Source organism: Stegostoma tigrinum, chromosome 32 (genome assembly GCF_030684315.1).
Source record: "Stegostoma tigrinum isolate sSteTig4 chromosome 32, sSteTig4.hap1, whole genome shotgun sequence".
Lineage (NCBI taxonomy): Eukaryota > Metazoa > Chordata > Chondrichthyes > Orectolobiformes > Stegostomatidae > Stegostoma > Stegostoma tigrinum.
The window spans coordinates 11,827,203-11,841,292 of NC_081385.1; the positions used below are offsets into that span (position 1 = coordinate 11,827,203).

General features: G+C 41.0%; 1 protein-coding gene across 2 annotated transcripts in view; it reads left to right on the forward strand.

Moving 5' to 3' along the window:
• The first annotated feature begins 5,341 nt into the window (after positions 1 to 5,341).
• The window catches only part of sik2a (salt-inducible kinase 2a), a 208,539-nt gene continuing 199,790 nt past the window's right edge, over positions 5,342 to 14,090 (forward strand). Inside the window, exons 1-2 of one of the 2 annotated variants that reach the window (XM_059639119.1) lie at positions 5,342 to 5,855; positions 13,790 to 13,897. In XM_059639119.1, coding sequence (XP_059495102.1) covers positions 5,721 to 5,855; positions 13,790 to 13,897 — 243 coding nt within the window. In that variant the 5' untranslated portion in view covers positions 5,342 to 5,720. The remainder of the gene's footprint in view (positions 5,856 to 13,789; positions 13,898 to 14,090) is intronic. The other variant, XM_048562031.2, reaches the window with a different exon arrangement.

The window sequence follows — 14,090 nt, forward strand, 5'->3', positions numbered from 1 at the left end:
AGGCCTTTCTGGAGTATTGGGTGCAGTTCTAGTTGCCATGTTATGAGAAGGATATTACTAAACTGAATAGGGTTCAGAAAAAATGGTCAGGATGCTGCCAGGAATAGAAGGTTTGAGATATAAAAATAGACTGGAAAGACTGGGACTTTTTCACTGGAGTGTGGAAGGTTGAGGGGTGACCTTACTAAGATTTATAAAATCTTGAGGGGCACAGATAAGGTGATTAACAAGGGGCCTTTCCCTAGGGTGGGGAGTTTAAAACTAGGGGGAAATTTTTTAAGGTGAGAGGAGAAAGATTTAAAATGCATTTGAGGGGCAACATTTTTACACAGAGAGAGGTTCACACGTCGAAACAACTGACAGAGAAAGTAGTGGATGCAGGTATAGTTACAACGTTTATAAGACATTTGGATAAGTTCATGAATAGGAAAGTTTTGGAGAGATGTGGGCCAGGCACAGGCAGGTGGGACTAATTTGGTTTGGGAGCATGATTGGCGTGGACTTGTTGGAATGAAGGGTCTGTTTCCATGCTGTATGACTCTATGATTCTAATAAAAGATCATGGATATGATCACTACATAAGTTGTGACAGTCCAGCCAAAATTGGGAGTGTGCCATGCACCAAGCAGATTAATGAATCTTATCCCATTCAATTCCTCTATGTCACATTGCTCTGAATCATCACATCACTAGCACATGGATGTTAAAGTTAAATATTATTTCTTAAGTCCCTTAGTGAGGTTATGCTCTTTAATGATGAATATAAAGACAGTATGGAGGATGAATATAACTTGACATGTCTAAACAAATTTGTCGAAACAGGATTGAGTTGATAACATTTTAGAAATCTTCACCACTTGGCTAAACAGTTGCACAGATTGAGAACTATTCTCATTAAAAACACCTATCTTTTAAACAAAATATTCATATCCCATGATATAATAGAAATTTAACAATGGCTCTATGTTCTTATTGCAAGCCATTTCCGCAATGCACTCATGACATCATAAGGAAGGCAGATTGATGGTATATTCATGTTACTCTGTGAGGGAAATAGATTTATGTAATGTAAAACAAATTTACTGCGTCTCATTTGTACAGACGAAACTGTAATTGTGTTAAACTACTTAATAAAATAAATGCAGCTTTCTATAAAAGAAGGTTTAATTTTGTCTGACTTTTTTAATGATAAATCTCACTCCCAAGATTTTCCTAATGTTAAAGGATTTAACTGAAGACAAACTTCTTGCTTATCCAATGAAGCTCCTATTGCCATACACTGTTATGCCTTCATAGTGATGATAAAGATAGACTCATTCTACTTATGTCTGCTGTAGATTCACATTGAATGCTATATTCAGAATAAAATATTTAGATGGATCCCGCTGCTAGGTCAGTTCAAACTTTATGCTTCCTCTCAAACTATTTTAGCTCTGTTCATTATTATTTGTGTTGCAAATGCATCTTGATCTGACCAAGAACTGTCTGCAATTTCTCCCACACAAAATCTCTCCCCCATGTGGCTCCATAGCTAAAGGAATCTTGGTTCTTAGCACGTCCCCTTCTCCCCAGGCCTCAGAGGGACCATACATCATATAAATTAAATTTTCAATGTCCCTACTACTCCACTCCCAAACTATCATTATCTCATGTCAGCACTCTTCCAACAATTGGTCACAGCCCTGTAAGTGAATATTACTAACCAATTACTAAGTCTGTCGGAATTTTTCTTTGACCTGCATTAACAATATCTTAAAACTATCAGGGAGACCTTTTTTCTGGTGGCAAGTTCTAGGAAAATAATAAATATGATGCTTTAGAATGCATGCACATTTCTATTAGAAAAGGTGAAGACAGAAACATTGCCACTAGAAAGTTATTACTTAGGAAGGAAGAAGTCACACCATATCCGATCTCTTAAAACACTCTCATTATTTTTTATGTACAGTGAATTATATTAAAGCGCAGTTAATCTAATCAGGCCCCCTCCACATCCTTGACTGTTATTGCTCCCATACTGGGGGCTGTGTCTTCAACTATTGAAACCTTAAACTCTCTCCTTAAACCTCTCCAGCTCACTTCCCACTTTTTAAATGCTCCCCACAGTTTAACACTTTGAGTTTTCTTCTGGTCTAATGTCTCCTTATGTGGCTCAGCATCCAACATTGTTTGACAATGTATCTCTAACACATACATTTTATTTTCTCTGAAGAAGGGTCTAGGCACAAAACGTCAGCCTTCCTGCTCCTCTGATGCTGCTTGGCCTGCTGTGTTCATCCAGCTCTACACCTTTCTTATCTGTGAAACAGCTCGGGTGGAATGTTATGACCTCTCATGTGGTGTGTTCAGAGGCAGGGGGCATTTAATTACCCAGGGTGGTGACATGTCAGAGCCCCACTGCCTCTCCTCCTCTGCCAGGATGTCTTTGGGACATAAGCCGATTGTTTGGACCGCCTGCCCTGGCATCAATTATGGAAATTAGACGGGCAATAAATCCACTTAAGGTCCTCATTCCATCACCATTGGTATTAACCAAGTGGCAGATGGCCTGTATGGACAACACCAGAATACCCAAGATAGTGTTCTTCGGGGAACTCTGCGAAGGCAAAAGAAACCACGGTGCCCCGCACAAGCGCTATAAGGACCAACTGAAGCAACAACTGTCTCAGGCTGCCATCGCCTCAACGGAATGGCAAAAGCCGGCCTCGGACAGGGACGCGTGGCGGAAGAAAACTACGACGGCGACGGAGCACTTCGAATGTTCGAGGAGAGCAGCTGCAGAGGACAGATGGAAATGCAGGAAGGTACCCTCATCTCAAGCCCTGCTGTCCGGAGCATTCCCCTGCCCGCACTGCCCCAGGGTCACCAGGTCCAGGATAGGACTCTACGGCCACCAACGGTTGTGCCAATGAAATCGCTGACGAATCTCTTCCCAACTGATTTTCGCGAGCGAAGGATCTGCCTGATGGCCTGTTGATAAGCTGCACACCCAACAGATAAATTGTGGAGGCAGCTTGTGGTCCACTAGAGGCTGTTGGCTCTATCTGTCAAAGTGCAGTTGAAAGATGTGACATTGGGAAGGTGGGATTGTCTGCTTGGAGCTTTCTCCCCAGCCCTTGTTGCTGACTCACCCCACACCACCCCCCCCCACCATACACCCCCATCTGACTTCCTCTCCTTGCCATCGAAACCCCTCCCATCATTACATATCTGTAGTTTGTCGTTCTCACTTTTGTGCTTTTTCTAGTTGTCTCTGGCAGCAATTGCCACCTTCATAGTGAAGCTACTGTTCACAAAAGTTGTTGACCTTTGCTTGGCCAGCAGCTTTGGGCAGGTAGATCTTGATCCAGGGAAAGTCTTACTGGCGGCCAGATGTCTGTGCCACTTAAGTCAAAGGATCATCACGGGTCTCTTCCCATCACCCAAGCAACAGATGGGACTCACAACATCTCCATAAAATCCAACTCCTCAGGTTGTTTAACCATGTTGAGGGTGCTACATAAATGCAAGTTGTTGTTGCTATTGTACAATGTGGCAACGATTCTGTGCACAGAAGTTTCTTAGGCTATGGGAAATGTTTGCCATCAAAACTTTAGTGTATTTATTTCCTTGTTATAATTTACAATATCTCATAGATTTTGAAATACACCATGATGTGAGGAAATGTGTGCATTTTGCACTATTTGATAAAGTTCTTTTGTTTTACTAAGTTCGGTGCATTAGGCATGTTTTCACATGCATAATAGAGAATGATGAATTCACTGAGATCAAACCCCCTGTTAAGATAATGTGTTTAATATTTCACCCAGCTTATCTGGATACACCTTTAATCTTTGTCATAATGGCGTCTTTTTTTATCACCTCTCGACTGTACCACCCTCCGAAATGAAGTGTGTTATTGGTAGAACAAACGGGCTATATTTACACGATACCTGCAGGCAAGAGGCGTTTACATTCGGCAACTAAGCCTTACTGGCAAGCTCAGTCACATGTCAGCTGTAGCTCACTTGGTTGCCCTCTTGACTCTGAATCTGAACACTGATTTCAGCTTCCTTCTCCAGGAACTCACCGGTGTACAAAGGGAGTGCTAGATAGTTGGAAGTGATCTCTTTCAGCTATGACATTAAACTGAAGCCCTGTTTGGCCTGGGAGGTACATTTTCCTAATCAACCCATTAAGAGACGCCATTACACATCTCTGGATCAGGTGGGACTTGAACACAAGTTTCCTCGCTCAGAGGTGGGGACAATGCCACGAGAGTCCTTGCCTGTGCATGAAGCTATTTTGAAGAGGAGTCATAATAAATACAGATTACAAAAACAAAGTTGCTGGAAAAGCTCAGCAGGTCTGGCAGCATCTGTGGAGGAGAAAACAGAATTAAAGCTTCGGGTCCGGTGAGCCTTCCTCTGACTTCAGAGAAGTTAGCTCTGTTTTCTCCTCCACAGATGCTGCCAGACCTGCTGAGCTTTTCCAGCAACTTTGTTTTTGTTCCTGATTTACAGCATCCGCAGTTCTTTTTGTTTTTATAAATACAGGCAATCTGGTTATCATCACGTATTTGCTGTTTGTGAGACCCTGCCGTGTCTAAGCTGGCAGCTGTGTTTCCCACCTTTACATTCGCGGCTGCACTTCTAAACTTACTTCATTGGCTGCAGGATGGGGATAGCCATCGTCGTGAAAGGCGCTATAGAAACAAACATCCCTTTCGCGGTAGGACAGCTTCTTTTTACATTTCCGAGCACGCAATGTCAGCAGAACAAAGAGTAATTGGAACTCATTCAAATAGAGTTGGGCAATAAAGCTAACCTCCAACATCACCATGTGCCCTGATATGTGTGTGTGTGTTGGGGGGATGGGGAGGGTGAAATTCATTGAGTCTGGATTTTGAGATGACTAGCTGCTATAAAACATTTGTTCCATTTTTGTTGAATTTGATGCCACGTGATGTACTTTGTAATTAGGAAGTTACTTGAAAACAACTTTTAAAAAAATCCTCCAACTCCCTTTTGCTGCTCACTTTAAAAAAAAATTGGGGTCTGTGGGCACGGGGGGGTGGGCGCGCACGAAAAAAATCCCAGAAGAGGCTGCAAATGCAAAGTTAGAGCAGAAACTCCCAGGCTTTAGGGCTCGAATCCTGTTGGAGTTGGGGAGAGAGCGAGCGAGAGCACATTCTCTACAAACAGCAGCAGCGCTGTGGCAGTATTTAGACTTCAAAGTTGACAACCTCGAGAATAGAAGTGGCTGTCTCTGACGTAAAAGGTGGATAGGGTTGCCATGGCGATAAATTCGCAGGGCTGTGAGAAAAAGCTCCAGAACCCGCCTTCTGCACACATTAGTCCGGAGTTTTTTACGTCAATATGCGTCAGCCAGGGTAGTAATGATTCCTCTTGCAACGACCGGGACCTTGGAACCTTATTTCCCTTTTGTTGCCTCTTAGATCGGGGTTGAAACTATCCAGTTTCCCGCCCTCCACCCACCATTTTTTGAATTTTTGTTCCTTTACCCCCCCCCCCCACCACAAACCTTCCCCTTAAAGTATCCTCTTACCACTTCATAGATCCTGTTTTGTTTTAAAAATTAATACTTTTTTTTTGCTTCCCTTCCTTCTCAACACACACACGCGCGCACACACATGAGAGAAACTAACTTCGGTGTGTTTGTTGTTGTGGGTCCTGTGTTGTGTATATGAGTGCAGTAGCTGTTTTATACCGGCTCCCAGCATGGTAATGGCGGATTGCCCGAGTCAGCTGCATCGGGCGCCTGTGCGGGTGGGTTTCTACGATATCGAGCGCACTTTAGGCAAGGGGAATTTCGCCGTCGTCAAACTGGCGAGACACCGCATCACCAAAACTGAGGTAAGTGGGGAGTGGGGCGAATGGTGTATGAAGCCTTTTGTTCACCTCTGTTTTATCTTTTCCTTTTTGTAACTGTGTCGACAGAAAAGGGAAGACTTGAATCCCAGCCGAATGAGGAAGGGGAGTGCGGTTGGCGGCATGTCCAGGAGTTTTCCATTTTTTAAAATAAATCTCAAAGAACTTGCCTCCCCCAACCCCTGAAACACATATTTGCGACAAACCGATGTTTTCAATGTTTCTTTTACTGCCTCCTTGTTTCTGAAACTGTGTACAGTTTTGGGCTTCAGGTTTGGTCTGGAATGAGACGCTGTGAATTCCTCAGTCGCGGTGTTTGAGCAGCAGATCCGAGACCCTGGTACACATTCGGTCGTGTGTCTGCTCGTGTCAGGAACATTCAAATCTGAGCTGCCAAGTTCTGGCTGCAAAAGGGGCTCAACTCCGCTCGCTTGCACATATTAAAATTGGCAATAGACTTTTTAAGTGCTCTTTGCATTTGTAATGTGTTGGCAATTTTGTTTGTTTTTTAATATTGCTTATTTGTATGGAAACATTTAATTCCATGCACTCGTGCACGATGGTCTGTTGGCAATCGTATGCTTGTTCTCCCTCCGGGTTATACATGCACACATTCACCTTCAGCAGTAGGTAGATTTCTCTGGTTGTGAAGAGCGATGCATAATCGTGTAGGTGAATGCAATATCTGGACAGAATTCCGCGGAGTCTTTTAGCAAAAAATAACAATGAAATGTTTATTTTGGGCTCAGAAGCATGACTTGTTAAATTTGGTTTCTGACAATATTGTTCCTAAAATTTCACTTTTTATTGTAACCAGCTATCCAAGCTGTTAATGTTTCACACTCTCCCTGAAGTCAGTCGCCTCTTGGTATGATACAAAATGTAATTGATTTCGAGAATTGTCTGGTTTTTTTTGTGCGTCAGGCACATAATGTAAGGCGGTTATTTTGCAATAATAAGGAGGTTAAAGGCAACAATGTTTAAAATTGCCTACTGTGTTACTCATGTATCCAGTAATGTAGCAAGTTCAAATGTTTGTAGCAAGTGGCAGCTATTGTCTCTTCTGACACAATTTGCTCAACAAGAGGTGATATCCACTTCAGTCTGAGTCCCGCATTTGGAATTCTCCTCAGGGTTATCTCGACTGACTGCAGATCCTCTTGTGACAAAATCAATTTCCCTGAAGCTCAAACAGAAAGAAATTGGCTTCGATCATAGTTAACCTTGCGAGCTGAGAAACAACAAGATGACTTAAAATCCCTTGCATCTTAATCCTCCTTCGGAATGATACTTAAACGAACTTTAGAATGAGTTGTAGTGCAGGTTGCAAGAAATAATTTCGCGAGAGAGTGGATTTTTTTGCTGGATTTTGTGGTGCTGAGTGAGAATCGCAAACAGCAGAGAGGTCGAGGCTGGCTAAAACGTTTGGGGGGGGGAAATTAGGTCAATTGGGTGGGGTGGTGGGTCGGTCAGTTAAAACGTTTTTAATGTCTGAATTGCGGGATATTGTTTTGTTTTTTCTTCTGTCAACTACCACTGCCTTAACTGCGGTAATGTGAAAAGTTCACTTCCAACAGAAGCTGGAATAAAACAGAGTATTTTATGTGAAACCTTCTGTCTGAGGGTTTGAACATTGTATTCGTACATTTTTTAATGACCTCATTTGACAGCCCAGCTAACGTTATTAAAATGACTTTTTTTTAAAAAAAGATTACATTCAATATATGTCATCGGAAAGGCAAGCTCAGGGACTGAAATGCTTGTTTTACGCGTCTCTCTCAGGCTTTACAAGTGGTGTATTACATTGGCACTGTTGTTTCAGGGTGTCTGAGGATGGAGAAGATGAGAGAGGCCCTGGAATGAGCTCAGGTTCCCAACGGGTAGAAACCCCTCTCAATAATTGATGATACTCGGAGCAGTATAGCGACACATTACGGTGTAAATTTGACCTGAAACTTTGTATTTCAAAAAAAGCTGCAGGGGGGAAAAAATGCCTTCTTGGACCCCCTCATTTTGAAAACACTTTTTTAAAAAACTTCTCAGGATTAATAGTTTTCACAATTTTATGGCAGTTTTATGAATAGGGAAAATGATCAACTTTATCTTGAAGTCCATCAGTTTTCAAGTTCCTGCGGCAATGTGAGTTTTTGACTTAATGTGCTGCTCGGGGGTTAATGATAAACGGCTCCCTTTTCCCCCCTTCCCCATACCCCGGCTGCTATCCACACATTCAAAATTCAATGCAACTGCGAAGCCTTTCAACATTAAAAGGTGCAGTCGGTTTGTTTCAGTTTGTCACCAGCGGGTGGGAGTGTTCACGTTACCTGAGAGTTCCAAATGCTTGTTGTTTTTCCCTCTGCACTCATCACCTCCCCCCTCTCCGTCCATCTATCCCCTTTTTTGTACTAAAGATGCTGTCTGTGGTTGAGCGGCAAACATCAAACGCACTCTTTAATTTGGATCATCTCAAAAGCTTATTTGGAACGAAGGGGCTAGCTTCAGCGAGGATGAAAGTGCAGTCATCCCTTTAACATAAGCAGGATGAGTAGTGAAGCTCTACAGTGCTTTGCAAAAGTATTTCCTCTCAAAACTGACAATTAACGAGGAATGCCCGGGGATGTAAAATTGACCTGTGAATGATGCATTAATCCCCACCCCACCGTGCTTTTCTGAATAATTGCATCTTATCGGCAAGAAACACGTTTAGGAGTGAGGAGGCACTTTTTTTTTAAAAGAAAGGGCTCTCAATAGTGTTCACATTATTCTCTGACCTGTTTCGGTGTTTTTGTTTTTTTTTGCAGTAAGGGTGAGTGTGCGTTGTTTATATCAATCCCACTGTTATATTGTTAACATCATGCGTATGAATTTCAGCCGAATGTTAGTGGACAAAAATCGATTATACAAGGTAATAAGGATTCCCAGATAATAAAGTGTGAAGCTGGATGAACACAGCAGGCCAAGCAGCATCTCAGGAGCACAAAAATGTGTTCATCCAGCTTCACACTTTATTATCTTGGATTCTCCAGCATCTGCAGTTCCCATTATCACTGATACAATAAGGATTCCCACCTCGATACCCCTCCCACCCCCATTTTATATAGGGCTTAATGCAGTGACATAGTTGATGTTGTTACAGTTGAATTGCGTAGAGGTTCAAAAATTTGGATTATTGTATGTTAAATTTACTTTCTAAATCTGGTAGCAAGGTGGCTAGATTTTAGCTAAGGATTTACATCTTAGTGATTTTTTTTTCTCCTCTTTTCCGTTACTTGTGTTTGGGACGCCAGTTTGTTCAGACGTCAGTTTCTTCAGAATCTGTAAATTCCTTAAGAAATGAATAAGGCACTTCTGAAAATTGGGGATTATCCTTCAATTGGAATAGTTTACCAGGGTATTAAAGTGAAGCCCTCTTATCTATAATGCAAGGAAAATATTGCTAAAGGCCTGTGCAAATATTGGTCCCTCTCTGCACTGCCCTATATTCTCAATGTGTCTAGTTGGTTTCTGGATTTTAAAATGCTGCAGGAATGGAATTTTTTTGCAGTCTTTCGAGGTTGAGTGCTATCAACAGCTGGATCAGTCCCCAGCTGGAAGAGTCCTCAAGGCAACAAAGTTGGTTGTTGTTGCTGGAAACCTGTAATGAGGAAGGTTCTGCATGTCTGGTGCCTTTTGTTTCTGTCATCCCACTGTGGCCAGCCTCTGGGATTAAAAGGCATATACTGGGAAACTTCTGCCTGGGGCCACTGTCTCCCTCTTAGTCTTGTGGGGTGCCCCTCATGTTGCGCACACAATTCCTCAGACATTTCCAAATCTAAAACTGAAATAATTTGGTTCTCGCTTCTCCTAGTCTAAATCTCCTAGTAGTTGGAATATATATCTGAAACAAATTTTGCATTAATTCCAGGATGCTAAAATGAATCCACTTTTCTAAAAATCCTGCAATGTAGTAGGAGGTAATGCATTTCTCTGCTTTCAAATTTGCAAGACAAATTACCGTGTATGTTCCACTCTCTCACCATCCAGTCATGAAAGTATAATCACCATTCATTCACTGTTGTTGGGTCAGAATTCGGGAAGATCTTCGACAAGTGTTGGGCCTACGTACAGCACGTGGACTGCAGCGGTTTCAGAAGGTAGCTCGCCACCATGTCCTCAAGGCCAACTAGGGATGGACAATAAATGCTTCCCAGCCAGTGACACCCACGTCCCCCGAGTGAATTAAAAAAGAATTAATTGGAGATATTAAACTAACCACCTACAATATTCTGTGATCTAGATATGAGTTTGTGTATAATCTGACTCCTGTACGTTACTAACAGATTTTCTTGGACTGCACAATGTATGAGTTGCATTACAATTTCATCTGGTGCTGTAAAGAGAATTATTGCATTAATCCTGCATCCTGAAGTTAGTTCGGTAAATTTGTCAGAAGGGGTATGTCAGTGTTCAAGTAAGATTCTTGCTTCTAACTGTATTCTGTTCATACTGGATTAAAAGTTCAAATTTTTAAAAAAACCAAGTCATTCCCTCAGTTCAAACATGTGGTGAGCTTGTGACAGAGGATGGCAAATTGCTGAAAACAATACGTCCTTCAGCTTAAAACAAAAAGTGCAACATAAAGCAACAGGGGCAAAGGAAAAACCATTTTAAAAAGTCATTTTTATGCACCAGCAAAGCAGACCGTACAATGTCCAGTTACTTCCCAAACAATGTTGAAATGCTTCCTCCAGAACACTACTGGACCCCTAGTGTCAGTGTGATCTAGGAATATTTATTATATAGTGGCTTGGTGAGTGTGTCAGAAATGGGAAGTATATATTCATCATTTCTCATTGACTAGTGAATCAGTGTTTCGTTACATTTACAGCTTGTGTTTCCAGTAACTAATTTGCAATAAACATGAATGTCACTGACCCTATCTAAACTGTGGGTACAGGAAGGGTGTAATTTTTCAGGAGCTATCTGTTTTGATCATGTTTTATTTAAATTGTGGTTGCACTTTAAAAGAACAGTTTTAGAGTGATTCCCATGATCATGTTATTTAGAACCCTGTTGCTCCAAAGTCACTCAATGACTCAAACTCAGACTGGGCAGTGTATGGAATAGACAGTGGAACTGAAATAAGGACCTAATATAGAAAGGCTGTGATAACTTTACATTGTGACTCTCCTAAGTTTGAACAGCTTTGTCCCTTTTGTTATTAGACTGCTGAATGCACCTCTCTAACTTCAAATAATATTGATCGTGCTTTGTGCACCTCTTGTGCAGCCATAATGTTATATGCCTCACTCTGTCTAAGCACTCTGTGAGCTGTATATCCTTGTTTGCTATAACCTGCCTGTACTGCCAACAGAACAAAGCTTTTCACTTGGGTACATGTGACAATAATAAATCAAATCAAGATGGTAAGCACCAATGATGTATATATGTACTTCACATGTGAGGTTCAAACCTGTTGTACTTTGTAGAAGCAACATGAAGGCAAAATTTAATTTTATTTCAGAAAAGGGTTTGGTGAATACAGTTTTGGAAGTAGAGATCCTGGTAATATATACCTATGGGAGAGTTGGATTGAGTGGAGCTATTTTTACCTGTGATCTGATTTCTCTTCAACTGCAATGCATTCTAATCCTGTTCATTTTTACTAATCGTATAATACTGAAATTTCTAAATACTTTAATGCAGAGGTAGTAATTCTTTTGTAGTTTGTTTTTGCAAAAGGATGTGGACTCCTACTGGTCATTCTCTGGTGTGAATATAAATAAAACATTAATTTGGCCCAACTGGAATTTTCTGTCCAATTCTGGAAACAACACTTATGGAAGAATGAGAGGGCATTTGAAAGGATACAGAAAAGATTTGTGAAAATGTTTCCAGTAATGAGAGACTTCAGTTGTATGTGTGTATAGAATGGCAAAACTGAGCTGATCTCCTTGGAGAAGGTTGACATAAAACTCAATAAGGGTGCTTGAAATAATGGAGCGTCTGGGCATTGTTGTAGATCAAGAGATACGTATTCCCACTGGCATGAACCAGCAGACACCAAATTAAGGTGATTTGCAAAATAACCAGAGGTGACATGGGGAAAATCATGCTTGTGCAATGTTTAGGATCTGGGGTACGTTACTTAAGAGGGTGATGGAGACAAATTTAAACATGGCTTTCAAGACGGAATCATCTGAAGAGAAAATTGCATGGCTACGGGGAGAAGATGAGGCAATGGCTTGATTTGTAGCCATGTCTTTTTGTAAGGTTAATGGGCCAAATGGTCTCCTTGTTTGACGCAACAATTGTAGGATTAAATTTGAAGTGGGGTCATGTTGTAGGTTCACTGTGGGGTAATACATTTGAGTTTGATTCTGTCCGTCCTTTCCAACAGAGATTTACTGTGTAGTAAACAAGAGCAAGGTATCCTTTCCCACACCAGGCTACCTTGGTAGGAAGGTTAATTATAGCACCCCTACTGTCATCATGTCTAAGATGAGCAAAATCAGCAGAAGCTGGGTACAAACATGGTCTGGGGCTGAGTTGTATGCTGCCTTGGTTGCACGTGGAGCAGCTTTGTACAAGACCTACCTTGCCATTTTAAACTAGTTCTAAGATTTTATGGTCAACTAGAATAGTAATGAACATCCTGGTTGAAAGGTTTGGTGAGTGCTTAGGAGGAGGTTGCAAAGTTGTTTGTGGTTTGTTTGCTGAGGCAACTGTAGCTAGATTTGTGTAATATGAAACTATAAATCAGACAGAGCTTACATGATTCAATGGATGTGTCATTAATCAGCTGAAAGAAAATCACTATTATTGGAGTGAAGTTGAATAGTGTTGAATAAAGTAACTAGTTCCAGTATTGTAATTGGCTTTTATTCCTTTCCAGCCAGGTTAGTGCAATCTCTTGTCATGCAAACAAAACTACTGTATCTCTGGGAAATTAATACTGACTATAAATACTGTCCACTATAAATCATTAGTGTAATTTTATAGTATTGAATGAGGCTAGTAACTGCCTGCAACATATTGATGTTTTTTTAAAAATTTGCCCTAAAATTATTGAGTACTTGTCTAAATTGTTTTATTCTGCAGAATTTTGCAATAGAAATGGAAGTGAGAATGTGGTCACACTTAATGTTCAATGGTTATTTGAAATTGGCATTCAGGTGATATGGGGCTGTTTGCCTGTGTGCATATTCCATAATGGGAAGAATGTATAATGAGGAAAGAGTTTGGAGATGATCATCTGGCGTTATCCTCAAGTTTAGAAACATGTTTCTTTCAATAGTAGAAAATTATTTTCTTTTCCTGCAAATTGATTGCAGGAATGAATAACTTCTACTGGTAACAAAGAATAAATAGGAATCTGTTTTTCTGATGTTTCTCATCAGGGCTCCACTATACTCCTGATGCCTGGAGCGTCATGACCAGACCCTTCCCAACCCTTGTTGGATATATAAGCTGGAGGGCGAGCCAGCCAGCAGCTGGATGTTTACGATTTTTCCGTAAAATAATGAGAAACTTTGTTCAATATTTTGCAGTTCAGAACTTTTTGACAAACTTTTTGATTTTAATTAATGGTAGAGGAACCAAGCCATTCTGTATCCATAGGTTGTGTTGTACTTATTTCACCTTTTTTTTTCAAAAAAAATGTGCAGGTAAGAAATAGGCGCATTCTTAACTTTAAAGGTCAGCCTAGTGTTTTCTGCCTTTCCTGTGAACCAGGACAAGACCCTGGCCAAGCTGGAACCACAAATTTAAAACTTGACCTTTTTTTAACAACCTCATTGTTTCATACTGATTTAAGCAATGTGAGGTATGAGCAGGACCAGCCAAGAATAATTTTTCTGTTCGTTATAAATCCTGAGTAGAATCAGAAGAAAAGAATGAATTGTGAGAGCCTTTGTGCTGAACTTACTGCTTTGTTACAGACTGCTGGGCACTTTCACCTCACTTCAAGGAGATGTATGGGATTAGCTGGTTGTGTTCAGATCAGGATGTCTGGACCCTCAGCAAGACTGAACTGGAGTGTGATTTTAGTAAGTTGGCAAAGCTTTTCACTGTACTTCAGTAAATGTGGCAATAATAAATCAAATGTCCATTCACAGATTTTGGAACAGGTGTCGTTTATAGGAAACATTAATGCCAGTTGGATGTTTTGATGCGTTTGTTCCTCCATGTTCGAACTTGAATTATCATAGAAATACTACAACAAAAGGAAGCCATTTGGTT